Raw genomic sequence first — 13048 nt, 5'->3', positions numbered from 1 at the left:
AACTTATAATACTATAAAGTATAAGGGTTGAATTTTAACTTTTAAAATTCTAAGGGCTAACTTGGAATTAAAGTATTCATGGGGAAAACTTTACAAATTCCAAAACTTGAGGGCAAGTTTTGAAAATATTCAAAACTAATTAATTCCATAACTTATGTGTTTAAAGTAGTTTTAATTAAAAAAAAAAACTCTTCAAGTTCCATAACTTGAGGACAAGTTATGGAAGACTTTAAACTAATAAAAGAATGTAATTTTTCTTTATTTTTGTAACTTATGGAACTAATTATGGTTACACATTTTATCATTTAATGAAGTGACTCTTGAACCTCCATAACTTGAGGACAAGTTATGGAGTCATAAAACCATTTAATGAGGACAAGACTCTTCATTTTTGTAACCATTGCCAACTTTTTATGAGTTTTATGAAACTTTAATGTGACTTTTCATATAACTTGAGGACAAGTTACAAAAACACATTTTAGAATCAACTCTTAGATTAAAATGGATTGAAAACACATAATCAATTAACTTTTCTATTAATCTAATAAACTCATATGAACAAAGATAATTCATATCAAATTTTTTTTCAAGTAATTAGCATAACTTTTAAACTAATACAATTCGATTTTTCAGCTAATTTTGCAAGTATAACAAGAAAACAAGCCTTGGCTCTGATACCACTGATGGGTTTTGAGCATTCTAACACTCCTAAGTGTACATGCAACCCTAAATACCTTGGATCTATGTTTTCTCTATTATATATGCAATTATGAACTTTCCAAGGTATTACCCTATCTAGCATACAATACTTGATACTTGGGTAATCAAATGGATAGAATACATACCTTTATTTGATGTAGCTTGTCCCCATGAAGCTTGAGTGCCTAGTGCCCCAAGTGTGACACCTCAAATGGTTCACACAACACCAAATGCACATGGAATGACTTAAGAGAAATGGAACACTCCTTGAAATCGTCTAGCCCTCATATTCACACATTAGTGCACGATTTCTTGAGCCATGGGATTCTTTTATATGGTGGCTATTAGGGTTACACCATGTAACTCATAACTTTACCCATTCCTTATGCTCCATGGATTTTAACCTCCATGGAGTATCCATGGGTCACCCCATGGACTTAGTCCAACATAAGGAATCTTGGATCACAAGCCCACATATATAAGAATGAATGATTTACACAATCAACCCATATATTTAATTAGTCTCCTTTTGATCACTTAATTAATTCCAAATTAATTCTTGATCAATACTAATTAAATAACCTTATTAATATATTAGAACTTATAATATATTAACCAACCTTAAGTGTTATTTCTCTTATTATAGTCTATCCAAATGCATGATGCCATGCAACCCAAATGGACCATGCCGGGTCGGGTCAAGTCTTACCAATTATAGTTATGGACTTAGACATTAATCCAACATATTGTTCTTGGGGAAATGGACGTTTTCAAGGTGCTTAACATGTGTTTCAACTAGATATCGAGTATAGGGAAGTGAGACTTACGATATAGAAGCTAAAAAGGTTGATTTCGGCCCAAAACACTAGTGTGTGTTCTTGGTGTTCTTGGTGTTTCTTAAAGATCTAACCCAAACGATGATGTTAATGGATGGAATTAATGGGTGATGTTAAGGTGATATAGCAACTAATCAAGGGACGAAACACTTACATTTTTGAAGATTTAAGTGAAGATATTGATGATAGTTTAGAGCAAAACCGAGTTCTTGACTTGGAATGGTGAAGAATGAGGAAAAAGTGAAGGAACATCACACTTAAGCCAAGAGTTTACGGCCACCATGAGTTTACGGCCATAAACTCATGTGTTGTGGCCGTAAACTCCTCATGAAGGAGTTTATGGCTTATTTGATGGTTTTGAACTTCAGCAGATACTTCCTAACACTTATTCCTTGGATGTACTAGGCTTAGAACACTCAAACAGACTCTAAACAGTGCTAAAAGATAACAGAAAACAAGTCTGACTTTGATTGAGTTGAGTGGTTGTATATATAGAAATTTCGGGTTGTCACACAACTCGACGAGTTGTTTAGAAAAACTCGATGAGGTGACGGCTGATTATGAAACCCTAATTTTCAGAGCTTTGATCCCTATTTAAGGACCTTATAATTCATTGCAGCCACTCTCATCGTCCCCTTTTTCTCTCAGAAACCGTATTTTTGTGCTTCATACTTCTTCTGTGTGTGAGGGCCTTGAAGAGTGTTTGTTGGTGCCTTTCTTGAAGAATCTTGAAGTGATTAGTGCATAGTGGGAGGAAGAGGTTGTAGATCCGCCATTTGCACTGTTGTAGCATCCATCTTGAGGTATAAAGTGGCTACCTTGACCTCTTGTTACTTTGATCTCCTCTTATGAAAGAATATGGCCCTTTTTGGTACATCTCGGAGTCATTCTAGGATTTGGGCTTGTCATGAGGACATGACTTCAGACCTAGACTCCTTTAGGCCTCTTTAGGCGTAAAGACTCAAGCTTTATCAAGATTTGGCAATCCTCCATGCATTAAACCCCTTATATGAGCCATGTTTTCGCAATTTATCCCTTAATGCCATGCATGGACGTAAAGTTTGCAGCTTTATGTGATCTCTCAGCCTTAAAAGGCAAGATCTATAGTTTGGAGGCTTTAGGCTTGTCTGGAAAGCGACTGAATGAAATAAGAACATGAAAACTCGACGAGTTGCTTAGCCAAATCGACGAGTTGGATCGGGTCTTCCTGTTTTTGGATGCTGAGTGGACTCGACGAGTTGATGAGATAACTCGACGAGTTATCTAGGGTTTTTCCAGTTCTCTGAGTTCTGATTCAGAACTCGACGAGTCAGTAGCTGCACTCGACGAGTTGGGTCAACATGGACTGTTGACCTTCACTGTTGACTTAGACCATGGTTGACAAAGTTTGGCTTTAAGGGTATTTTTGGCATTCTGGAATTTTAATGAAGTTGGTAACATGGTAATTGTAGGAAGTTGAGTTTGGAGATGTATTTCGGGAGACTGACTTTATCATTCAGTGCTACTTGTGAGGTGAGCTCTTCTCACTATACTGACAAGGTCTACAGCACCAATGTCGGTCGTTTGGATTGTATCATGTTTATTGTATGATGTTATGTTTGATGATCTGTTAGATCTGTATCCTAGTGTATAGGATGATGCTTTGATATGATGACCAGGTAGACCTATATGATTATTGTATGTGCTAGCTAGCAGTTGATATCTATATGATGATTATGTTATCGTGGGTGGGTTGAGGCGGTCGTGCTTCGTGCTCAAGGCCAACAGACCTAGGGCGGTCCGGATAGACTGAAGGCCCAATGGGGCGTACCAGTCAGGTTGAAGGCTTGGAGAACGGTCCAGATAGGTTGAAGGCCCGCTAGGGTAGTCCAGTCATGCTGAAGGTTCTGAGAGTGGGCCAGATAGACTGAAGGCCTGGTGAGGCGGTTCAGTCATGCTGAAGACTCTATATATATATTGTTTATTGATGACATTGTTCTGTTTATGTGGTGTTGATATTTTGGGGGAATTCACTAAGCTTCAGGCTTACAATTGTGGATTTTGTTTCAGGTACTTCAGATGATCGCGGGAAGACGAAGGGGTGATCGTGCACCTCCTCATATTTTATGATTTTGATTTCTGGGAAACTCTTATATTGGTTTATTTTGAAAACAATTTGTGAAACAGTAATGGTTTGGATGTCCTTATAAACAACTAATGATTTTTGGGTGTTTTGAAAAAGTTTAAATTTTTCATGATTTTTATGGATGTCACATTTACGTAATTTTCCCACCTTGGGACATCAGATATGTGTTTTGGAACATTGGAGTGAGAGTTTAAAGGCTTAATGGGTCAAGACCCTATTAAAAGGACCTAGGGTTTGAGTTTGAAGCTTTATGGTTTGCATTTTGAGGGTAAAGTTGGGAACTTTACCCTTCTATACATCATTCTTGAAAGGGATCTGAGGTTTAGAGTCTTTGGATTCAAAGGAATCGACTTAATGCATAAAGAAGTTGGTTTTCTGGCCAACTCAACAAGTTCACAAGTGAAATCGACGAGTTGGTGGAACTTTTCGCGATCCGACTAGTCAACAAGGGAACTCGACGAGTTGATAGCTAAACTTGGCGAGTTGAGTTAACTCGGAATGTTGGCCTTGACTTTGACTTTGACTAAGGTTGACTCTTAGGGTTTGAAGTATTAAGTTGAATCTAAGGAGTTGTTCATGTTTAGGGATTGAGTAAAGCAGATACTCGAAGCCAGGGTAATCAGTAGGTAAATATAGGTAAATAGCTACCAAGTCATCTATGTATAATGATGTGAAAAAAATGAAACGAAAAAAATGACATTTGACCATCGAAAATAGAAAATACAAAAACTACCGTAGATAATCTGTAGGTAAATATAGGTAAATACCTACAAATTACCTACAAATGAACGTTATCTGTAGGTAATTCGTAGGTATCTATCTACAGATTGCATACGATTGGTTTTCTATTTTCTATTTTTTGATGGTCAAATATTTTTTTTTCGCTTAACTTTTTCAAAACAATATTATACTTTGATTATTTTGTTTTCAACAAGTTATACATCATATAAACATACATACAATCGTATTGATCATCAAAATTCATGAATCGTTTCATGTACATACACACAATAATAATAATAATAATAATAATAATAATAGTAAATTTTATATAATAACAATAATAAATTAATAAAATAAAACATAATAATTTTAACAGTAATAATAAAACAATAATTATAAATGTAACAATAAATATAAATTATAGTTATAAGTATAATAATTATAGAAATTAAAATGAATGATATTAGTAATAACCGAGAGAATAAGGAGGGAAATAAAAATGTTTACTACGGATTACCTACATGATTTGATAATGTCCCTCCTTTTTTTATTCGGTAGGTATTCTGTAGTAAATTACCTACAGAGTACCTACAAAATTTGAAATAAATCCGTTTTCCTCATTTCAGTTGGTATTCTATAGCAAATTACCTACAGAATAACTATAAAATTATTTTTTGTAGCGATTCGGTAGGAAATCTGTCAGTAAATTAGGACAACTTTATTTTGTAGGTAATTTGTGCCTATTCCAGCCTAGCTGGGAAGAGGTACCGGGTTTGATACCCATGTGGGGTTAGAGGTTGGGAGTTCAATCCCTACAAAACCCAATTTGGGTGCCTTAAACTTGTGCCACATGTGAAGAAATTTTCCCTGGAAATCCCTATGGGGCTGAGTTTGCCCTGTAAAGGAGCTCGAACCCGGGGTGCTCGTTGAAATATGCGAGTAGGCTTCCGATTATTCATTTGCCGTTTCCAAAAAAAAAAATTGTGCCTATTCCGTAGGTATTTCCTATGAAAATTTCTGTAGGTATTTTTTCTTAGCAACTTACCCCCTTTTCTAGTAGTGATTCTTTTCTTCAAAGCATCAACGTGTGAGGGAAGAGGAGGGGTCCTATATAATCCAATAAGGGACACACATTCGCCACTTGAGTTGTGCTCACCATCACAAGCTCCTACTTTTGTAGACCACCTGCTTCATTATATGTATTGTTCAATTGTGACCAATATCCCTGAAAAGGTTAATCAGTTGCTTCACAAAAGACCAACCTTTGTTTATCGCATGGGGGAAGCAGGTGCCTCGCCTTCTAAAGAGGAAAAGGGTGTGTTACTTCTTCTGGAGAACCACTCATCGATACTTTTTTAGGAAAACTGAATATCCCCATTGTTAACTTCGTACAAAAAATTCCTTGGGAAAAGGTCTTTCCATTATATGAAAAAACCGTGACATCACTAGAAACCTTCTCTCATGATAAAACTGACATCCCTTCAGTTTCCAAACTGCATGGAGCTGGATTCAAGTTTCACCTCTTACCAAAAGACGAAGGCTTTTGGAAAATAGATAGTAAAGGGAAGGATATTTCCCTTCCATGTATTACTTTGCATACCGACTCAGAGGTTATATTAAGAAATTTAGTTGCGTACGAAATGATAAAGGCCAATTGCAATAACTTCCCACTTACTGAATACGTGGGCTTCATGTGTGGGCTTATCACGAATGTAAATGATGTCAAGCTTCTTAAAAGACATAAAATTATCGATGGTGACCTGTGTGAGGATGAAGTTCCTAAATTCTGCATTGGGATGAGGACTTCTACACAAACTGTGAAAAGGAGAAAGAAATCGGAATTGCAAGAAAAGATAGTAGAAGATAACAGAGTTTATAAAAGTAGGCGGAGGATGTTGTACGTGCGTATGAGGAAGGTATCATATTGGTTGCTGGTGGTTTTAAGAGCTATTAGCATTTTTGCTGGAGCTTCATTGAAGATTTTAGCGTTCATCATTAGCCTTGCAACAGTGTTCCTGTTAACATCACAAGCTTATTGTGAGGCTTATGGCTGCGCTAAAACAAAGGTCTCGTTGCTGACGTTCAGTACTTGAAGCCACACTACGTATTGTATTTGGGCTAACAAGCTCGATCTTATAATGTTACTCTTAATCTAAGTATCTTTAGACTAAATTACGTCAATGGTCCTTACGGTTTCTCAATAAAAGCAAATTTTGTGCATAAGTTTCATTTATTTAATTCACAGTCCCGATTTCATTTATTTGTTGCACACACTACTACAAAAGAGGGCATTACCGACAGCCAAAACCGTCGGCAATCCGTCTACCGACAGAATTGCAACATACCAATGCATCGGTATATTTTTATTGGTAATTGTTGTGACTGATTTCCGATGGTTACAGCAGATTTTAGAGACAAATTTTTCCATTGGTAATTAGTAAGCGATTATCGGCGGAAATATTTTTTGCAATTGATGCCGACGGAATTTGTTTGCAACAGATTACCGATGGAATAAATCGCTAACGGATTACCGACAGATTGTCTGTGGTAGATTACCAACGAATTTTGGCATTATAAAAATATTTTTCATAAATTAAAGTAATAAAGCTTCAATATTGGACATGCGTTAACACTACTAGAAACATTGGTTTTTGTGACGAATGAATCCGTCGCTATTCCATCACTAAAGGTCTTTGCGACGAATCTTTGACAGACTTACTCCATAGCCAAATAAAACGTGGCTAATGACTTAGCGAGGGATTTAGCGACAGACTTGTTTTTCCTTGCGATGACTTTAGCAACGGAATATCCATCACAAATTGGTCCTTCAATACCGTTATTTAGGACATCAGCAACTAGAATATTCTATCGCTAATCCCTTGCAAACCTCTATATGTGTCTTTTTATATTCCGTTGTTGATCCCTAACAAATTTTATATGTGATTTTTTTTGTTTCCGTCGCTGATTTCTCCCACACATATAATATTTAATTTGTTTATTACAAATCTAAAACAAAAAAAATACTAAAAATATCAAATAATTATACAATCCCAAACTAAACAATAACAAATTAATATCAAAGGAATCAAATAATTATACAATCCAAAACCAAACACTAATATTAAAATACCAAAATCAACTATCAAAGGTTAACAAAACATCCAAAAACATCAAATATCAATGTTTACCAAAACGATCAAAATCATCAAATATCAAAGTTTAATATTGATTGATATTTATTTATAAGTATAATGTACGATAATCTCAATTTCGTCTCATATTTTGCATTTCCACATTGCTTCATATCTTGCATCCGAAAGAAAGATCATAATGGAATTGGATTCTGATTCCCGTTAAATCCCATGGAATTAGAAGAACCAAGTTCTACTTACTTTTTCCTGCAATGGAAGGAGATGGTGTTTGTTGGAAACATGCTTTTTTGTTGATGAAGAACATTATTGTCTACTCATTTGAAACTAAACTAAATGCAGGACTAGAATGGAATTGAATTCCGATTCCGACCAAAAAATATATGAAAAAACTAATAGCTTATTAAGCATTTATAAAAATGGATGCATAATGTATAATTAGCAAGAAAATTACAAAACTAACCTTTATGGTCTCCGATGCCATTGGCCCATTTTTTTATCGCATGCAACCAACCTTATAAATACAGTTGTTGGTACCACCTAAGAGCTCTGGAAATCAAATGCTGACAAATATGAAAAAAAATATGCACATATTATTTAAAGTTTATATCATGAAATATTATTTTAAAAAGCTTAAAAAGTACCCGACATCAAAGCTATCAATATCCTAAACTCTAATATTTTATAAAAAGCACAATTTTCTATCCCCCATCACTTAAATGTCCAAAATACCCTTTCCTCATAAAAATAAAATCAGTTACCTGTAAGGCTCTCATGCCTGCATTACCAAGGGTACACATCGATGGTGCAACTAACAAAGCATTAGCCAATGCTTTTCTGCAATAATGTCCCTATTTGTCAAGACATGATTCAACAGATTGTACAAATGACCTAAATACCCTCCTCGTTGAAGAAGCACGTTTTAGTCTTTTTATATGAAAAGATGTACCTTCTTTTGACATAAGGAGAAGTTGAACACTTTGTCAATAATGACACACTCCATTTACCATCCATTGCATCAAGATCCATCAGTGTTGCAACCAACAACTCCAGCTGCAAATGATTGAGTTAGCCTCTTCAAGGTCAGTATAGTCATTTAAAAAAAATTGAAATTTGTATTTTGGTTTTCTTTTTTCTGATGACCTCTTCAGGGTCAGTATAGTCAATTCCATACCCTCCACCTGTAAAAAGAAGGACAAGATTGTGGGAAGAATTACAATAATATTCTTTAAATTTATATCTACCACTAATGTGTCTGTAATTGTAATAATTCATCATGACTTACACTTAACACAAGTTCTTAATCCTTTTTGAGGGGGACATATGTTATGAAATACAAAAGGATAAAGAATAACTTAAAAAAATAAAAGATCCCTATTGTTATCTCCAAACGAAAGGAACTTGACAAAAGTGTATGGATATGACCTATAGGGTTCTTTCCATCACACTAAAAACTGCTAAAACAGGATAACTACCTCTTTAGAATACAGAAAAAAATACCTTTTAACATGGAGGGGTAATATTAGAAAATGAACACGATATCAAGTTACAAACTTTATGATTATCTTCTTGATATCTTGGTTGTTTACATAGCCTGATACCTGAAGCAAGAAACATACTTTTAAGCATTAAATTTGGCCATATGGAAGACACGTTTCATTATCTTAATGTTTATTGTGACAACCAAAGATTGTCCAGTATGGTGGTTCATATATGTCAGCAGTTCTAGGATCAACGATTAAGGCTAAAGAGAGGATGGAATCAACATCATTCTTATTAAACATTCTACCAGAATAATTTGACCTGCACATCGCAAGTGGTTATGCTAAGGATAGTTTTTTAATGCACCTAAAAGACGAATGTTTTTCATACCTATGACAACCAAAAGGTTTCATGGATTCTGTTTCACCTACATTGATTAGAGCAGATGAGTCATTAGCAATAGAAATTTGGTTGTGTGTTTTGAATGCTAAGCAATTTGTACCTTTTCATGAGATAATCCTAAGAAAGAATTTATCCATCCTGCATCTTTTGGATTTCTTGCTCTTAACTATGTATGCTTGGATATAACAATTCGTTACAATGCATGATTAAAAGAAATTAAATTTAATTTCACTAGGAGAAAGGAATATGTACCTTCATATGGGCATTGCATTTTGAAGTAACATAAAGTGTGAAAACAAAGTAGACCAGAATTAGGCATGACAAGGCATCTTTTTAGAAAACTAGTTGAGGCAAGCTAAGATGAAATCCATAAGAAATTACCAAAGAGGGATATATTATGAAGCTTTGGAACACCAATATATAACTTTATATAACAACGATTGATTAAAATACATAAACATTTTGATACCGTTCCTCAAATACATTTCCTTCCACTGTCCACTACATGAATACTTAAATCTACAACTGCACTTATAATTAGATCCTTAAACACGGAACCAAATTCCTACTCGTCCTATTAGATATTATTCATATACTCAGATACTCGAATGCTAATTTCTCTCTATGGACTATATTTAGGATGTTAACTCTTGAGATATCATAGAACATGAACAAATCTCTAACTCAATTGCTATATCTTGCGAAGAAGATAAGAATAGAGAAAAGAAGAGTATTGAAACAAAAATACATACCCACAATAGGTACATAATTTCTGGAACTCATGATTGTTGTCATTTTGAATTTGAGCCCCTTGTCAAATACCTACACACGGTACCAAATTCATATTGCTTCAAATCTAGAAAAGTATCCATATGCTAATTTACATAATCCAAAATATTACGGTTATCAGAAAGTAGAAATTAGAGTTAAGATGATAATGAATATAAAAAATTCTCATTGACTAAACATTAAAAAAAAACTCATACAAATTCATCCAGAAACAAAAGGTTTTAAATTGTAATAGGAAAAACAAAATATGTATATAAACAACGAGAACACCCTAGGAAAACCAAAATTAAGGAGTTAAGGAAAGTAGAGCTTATAAAAACAAGTGGTGATTTCAGCTAGAAATGAAAGAGAAGTAAGAGAGCTACATGGAAATGGTGCTTACACACTACTTGAAACCAGAATTGGAAGTCGATGAAGACTACTTCAGATTAATTTTCTCGAGTTTATGATAGATGTGGATATTGTTGAGCAGTTATACTAGGAGATCTGAAGAGACAATATACGATTGAGCGGCACTGGCAGGGAAACGATGAGTCAGTGGGGAATGGAGACGAATCGGTAAGAATACCAAAGAGGATGGGAGAGGGATTTGAGTCGACATAGGGTCAATTAGGGCAATGGGAAAGAAATCGGCGGGAATGAAAATAAAACGAGGGAACGAGAAAAGAAGAAAAGCGGGGAATGAAAAAATGAGGTGTCAATTTTTTGTGAGCGATTTTCAAGGGCCAGGCCTGTGATTTTTAGCAATCCTGTGATTGTTCCCTCGCTAAGAGGTTTTAATTTGAGACAGATTAACATTGAAAAATTTTTGTCGATAAATTCTTAGCAATGAGTCGATGATCCCTTGTTAATACCTCTCTAGAATTATATAAGTATGTTAGTCGAAATATTCATGCATTCCATCGTTGATCCCTTGGTAAGCCATCATTGATTAGCTACGGATAGAATTTCTAGCTGATTCCGTTGCTAATGGTCAAGTTTCTAGCAGTGTAATTCCAGAAATTTTATATGGATATTGACATTATATGCATAATACTAAAAATATAATCGCAATCTATTTTTAAGAAAGGCATCAAAAGTTGCATCTATAAATACGGACTCCACACCTGTGATTGTGATTTTTATTGTGATTGTGATTAAAGGTGTAAGTGAGTCGAGCTACTCATGAGCTACTCGGGATCGACTCATTAAAAGCTCGACTTGAGATTGAATTAAATGAGCCCGAGCCGAGCTTGAGCCTAAATATGAAGCTCATTTATTAAACGAGCTTCAGCCAAGCTTCAATCAATGGGCTCGCAAGCCTAAACAAGTCTATATATAATATACATTAATATTATTTTTATATATTAAAATAAAAAAATATTTGAGGAATTCATGATGTAAGGTATTAGTTAGCGAGCTTCTTAACGAGCTTGAACCGAGCTTAAGCTTATTTAGGCTCATCAAACAAATAACATATTGATCTCGAGCACGAGCCGAGCCTGTATAATTCTTCATGAGCTTGAGCTGAACTTGGTATAATAAAGCTCATATCGACCTGAGCTCGAGTTCGAGCTCCTCATAGCTTAAACGAGCTCGATCCGAGCCTAGCTAAGCTTGCGCTTGACTCGGCTCATTTGCGCCCCAAATTGTGATTGTGATTAAGAGTTGTATGTTGGAGACATATTTATATATTGTCAAATACCATTAAATCCTTATAAATTCATCTGAGTGACATACCTTGCTGATTTATTTCTCTACATTTTCTTTAGCCTTCCACGACCCTACAACATAAATCATGTGGTTATGTAAAGACCAATTTTAAGATTTTAACATCTAAATTAATAAAAAAATATAATAATAAAGTTAAAATCCACCACTTTACAAGGACTTCATATTAGATGTAGTGTTTTGAGGTTCTAAATTGACATCAACCTAATGAACACATACAAAGTTGTATTAAAACCCTCTTCCTATTCCGTAAATAATAAAAAATTTCTAACATCCTAATTTTACCATAAAAATTTTCATTTTTAATTATAGAAAAATCCCAAATATCATAAAGACCAAGTCAATAAAATCTCAGGTACATCAAATACAATCATCCCGATCAGAGTACAAAAATGTGAAATCATAAAATCTACTAGCCGGAGTGTATAGTCAAGCCTTCGTCTTTCCGCGATCATCCGAAGTAACTGAACACATTAATCCACAACTATAAGCACAAAGCTTAGCGAGTCCTTCCCAAAATATTCATACAACATAGCATAACAAACAATTATGGGTTATCAGCAACCATGGGGATTATACGCAATCTCAGCGAGCTAACAGCAAGCCTAGTGGATTAATAGCACATTTCAGGGGTTATAAGCAACACTGGGGACTTTCAGCAATCCCGAATTTATTAATAATTTTATCTAGTTCACATATAACAACAACATAAATTAAGACCTAGCTGGTAAACACACATATCTATCAGACATATAAATACAGTGAGAAGACTTACCTCGTGAATACTAGCTAAAAATACCATAACTCTCACACACATGGTAGATAGGAACAACAGGACACCTAACAACAATAAAGAAATACCCTCTTATTTGTAGCATCATGTTTCAAGGTATTTAGTTATGAGTTTTATCCTTTTATTTTATTATTTGGCCAGACCACGACATAGAATTGGAATGCCATGGCGTTGTAACGCCTGATGATTCCAATGTATTATTTAATTATTTAATCATTTATCTAATTGTTTAATTATGAATGTTGTGTGGGCTTAGTGGTATTGGGCCTTATTTGAGTTGGCTTACTGAGGTCATACCCTAGGCGTAAGCCTGGTGTACGCGGGGCGTAGTGGTCCATTA

At 34.9% G+C, this 13048-nt stretch overlaps 1 protein-coding gene across 4 annotated transcripts; it reads right to left on the bottom strand.

Moving 5' to 3' along the window:
• Window positions 1-7642: 7642 nt before the first annotated feature.
• On the bottom strand, window positions 7643-10999 carry LOC145116545 (senescence-associated protein SPA15, chloroplastic-like). Of its 4 annotated transcripts, XM_079052886.1 has the most exons (9): window positions 10588-10999; window positions 9517-10238; window positions 9405-9441; window positions 9033-9133; window positions 8676-8713; window positions 8482-8585; window positions 8294-8369; window positions 7996-8095; window positions 7643-7781 (listed from the first exon to the last, which is right to left on the bottom strand). In XM_079052886.1, the coding sequence occupies exons 4-8, from the start codon at window positions 9040-9042 to the stop codon at window positions 8048-8050; spliced, it is 276 nt and encodes a 91-aa protein (XP_078909012.1). In that variant the 5' UTR covers window positions 9043-9133; window positions 9405-9441; window positions 9517-10238; window positions 10588-10999; the 3' UTR covers window positions 7643-7781; window positions 7996-8047. The 4 variants fall into 4 exon arrangements, 3 of the variants coding, with proteins under 3 accessions (XP_078909012.1, XP_078909013.1, XP_078909011.1); XR_013712157.1 differs by having other exon boundaries at window positions 8294-8383; window positions 8482-8713; XM_079052887.1 differs by lacking the exon at window positions 9405-9441 and having other exon boundaries at window positions 10169-10238.
• Window positions 11000-13048: the final 2049 nt, after the last annotated feature.

This window comes from Lactuca virosa, chromosome 5 (assembly GCF_052849685.1).
Source record: "Lactuca virosa cultivar CGN04683 chromosome 5, Lactuca_virosa_CGN04683_v6, whole genome shotgun sequence".
Classification (NCBI taxonomy): Eukaryota; Viridiplantae; Streptophyta; class Magnoliopsida; order Asterales; family Asteraceae; genus Lactuca; species Lactuca virosa.
This window is presented reverse-complemented; position numbering and strand designations above follow the sequence as displayed.

Bases quoted from the DNA above. Each gene is read 5' to 3' on its own strand.
- LOC145116545 (XM_079052885.1), bottom strand. From the start codon at position 8,810: ATGATGAATTATTACAATTACAGACACATTAGTGGTAGATATAAATTT. The intron at 8,586-8,675 runs GTCATCAGAAAA...AATCATTTGCAG, and splicing joins ACTATACTGACCCTGAAGAG to CTGGAGTTGTTGGTTGCAAC. The intron at 8,096-8,293 runs GTAACTGATTTT...CATATTTGTCAG, and splicing joins CAGGCATGAGAGCCTTACAG to CATTTGATTTCCAGAGCTCT.